This window comes from Penaeus vannamei, chromosome 14 (assembly GCF_042767895.1).
Source record: "Penaeus vannamei isolate JL-2024 chromosome 14, ASM4276789v1, whole genome shotgun sequence".
NCBI lineage: Eukaryota > Metazoa > Arthropoda > Malacostraca > Decapoda > Penaeidae > Penaeus > Penaeus vannamei.
Genome location: NC_091562.1, coordinates 38,821,719 through 38,823,074, shown reverse-complemented (window position 1 = coordinate 38,823,074; position 1,356 = coordinate 38,821,719). Strand labels below are relative to the sequence as shown.

Sequence of the window (1,356 nt, the reverse complement as noted above, 5' to 3'; positions counted from 1 at the left end):
GCACGACAACACCTACACTAAAACCCAAGAACGGTTCAGTAATCCTATCAGACATGCAAGTTATTCACACTCCATGCTGTCATCCCGCATGCGTGAGTTGTGCATTCGCCGCACCAGGTGTCTTTCCTCTCCCAACAGCTCTCGGTGGTATTTTTACTCTCCCAACAGCTCTTCTTGGTATTTTTACTCTCCCAGCAGCTCTCCTTGGTATTTCGAGCTTCTGGCCGCTCTCGCTTGCGTCTCTTCGCTTCCGACGGCTCTTAATAGGGTCTTTTTCTCTCTTAATTGCTCTTACTTGCGTTTGTTTTCTTCTGACAGGTCTTAGCAGGGTCTTTTTCTCTCTTAATTGCTCTTACTTGCGTCTGTTTTCTTCTGACAGACCTCACCAGCGTCTCTCTTCTCACCAACACCTCTCCTCACCCAGCGACTCTCACCAGCATCTGTCCTCTCCAATGGGCTCTCACCAACATCTTTCCTGTCAAAAGCATCTCTCACCAACACCTCTCTTTTCAAATCACCTCTCACCAACACCTTTCCCCTCCCAGCACCTTTCCCCTCCCAACGCCTCTCCTCCCCCAACACCTCTCACCAACACCTCTCCTCCCCTAACACCTCTCACCAACATCACTCTCCTCTCCCAACACCTATCACCAACACCTCACCTCCCCCAACACCCCTCACCAACACCTCTCCTCTCCCAGCACCTTTCACCAACACCTCTCACCAACACCTCTCACCAACACCTCACCAAAACCTTTCACCAACACCTCACCTCTCCCAACACCTCTCACCAACACCTCACCTCCCCCAACACCTCTCACCAACACCTCTCCTCTCCCAACACCTCTCACCAACACGTCACCAAAACCTTTCACCAACACCTCTCCTCTCCCATCACCTCTCCTCTCCCAGAACCTCTCACCAACACCTCACCTCCCCCAACACCTCTCACCAACACCTCTCCTCTCAGCAATACCTCTCACCATCTCACCTCTCCCAACACTTCTCACCAACACCTCACCTCCCCCAGCACCTCTCACCAGCAGCTTCCTCTCTCCCGCTCTTTAAAACGGCTGGAAATTTCCTTAAGGGGGAAACTCCTCACTTTTGTTATTGAATTTGTGCCGGGGTGTGAAAGTTAAACCACGGACACGCCAGGATGTTCACAAGGAGGTTTATGGTACGGTTGGTGTGTTACCTTTTTTTTTTTTTTTTTTTTCGTGTGTGTGTGTGTGTGGGGGGGGTGTACGTGTGTGTGTGTGTGTGTGTGTGTGTGTACGTGTGTGTGTGCGTGTATGTGTGTGTGTGTGTGTGTGTGTGTGTGTGTGTGTGTGTGTACGTGTGTATATGTGTGTG

The 1,356-nt window shown here is 51.0% G+C and overlaps 1 protein-coding gene across 1 annotated transcript in view; it reads left to right on the top strand.

Moving 5' to 3' along the window:
- The window catches only part of LOC138863984 (uncharacterized), a 1,070-nt gene extending 2 nt beyond the window's left edge, over window positions 1-1,068 (top strand). The window contains exons 1-2 of the mRNA XM_070129513.1: window positions 1-207; window positions 702-1,068. The exon at window positions 1-207 is cut by the window's left edge and continues 2 nt beyond it. Of these exons, the coding sequence (XP_069985614.1) occupies window positions 1-207; window positions 702-1,068 (574 nt within the window). The remainder of the gene's footprint in view (window positions 208-701) is intronic.
- Window positions 1,069-1,356: the final 288 nt, after the last annotated feature.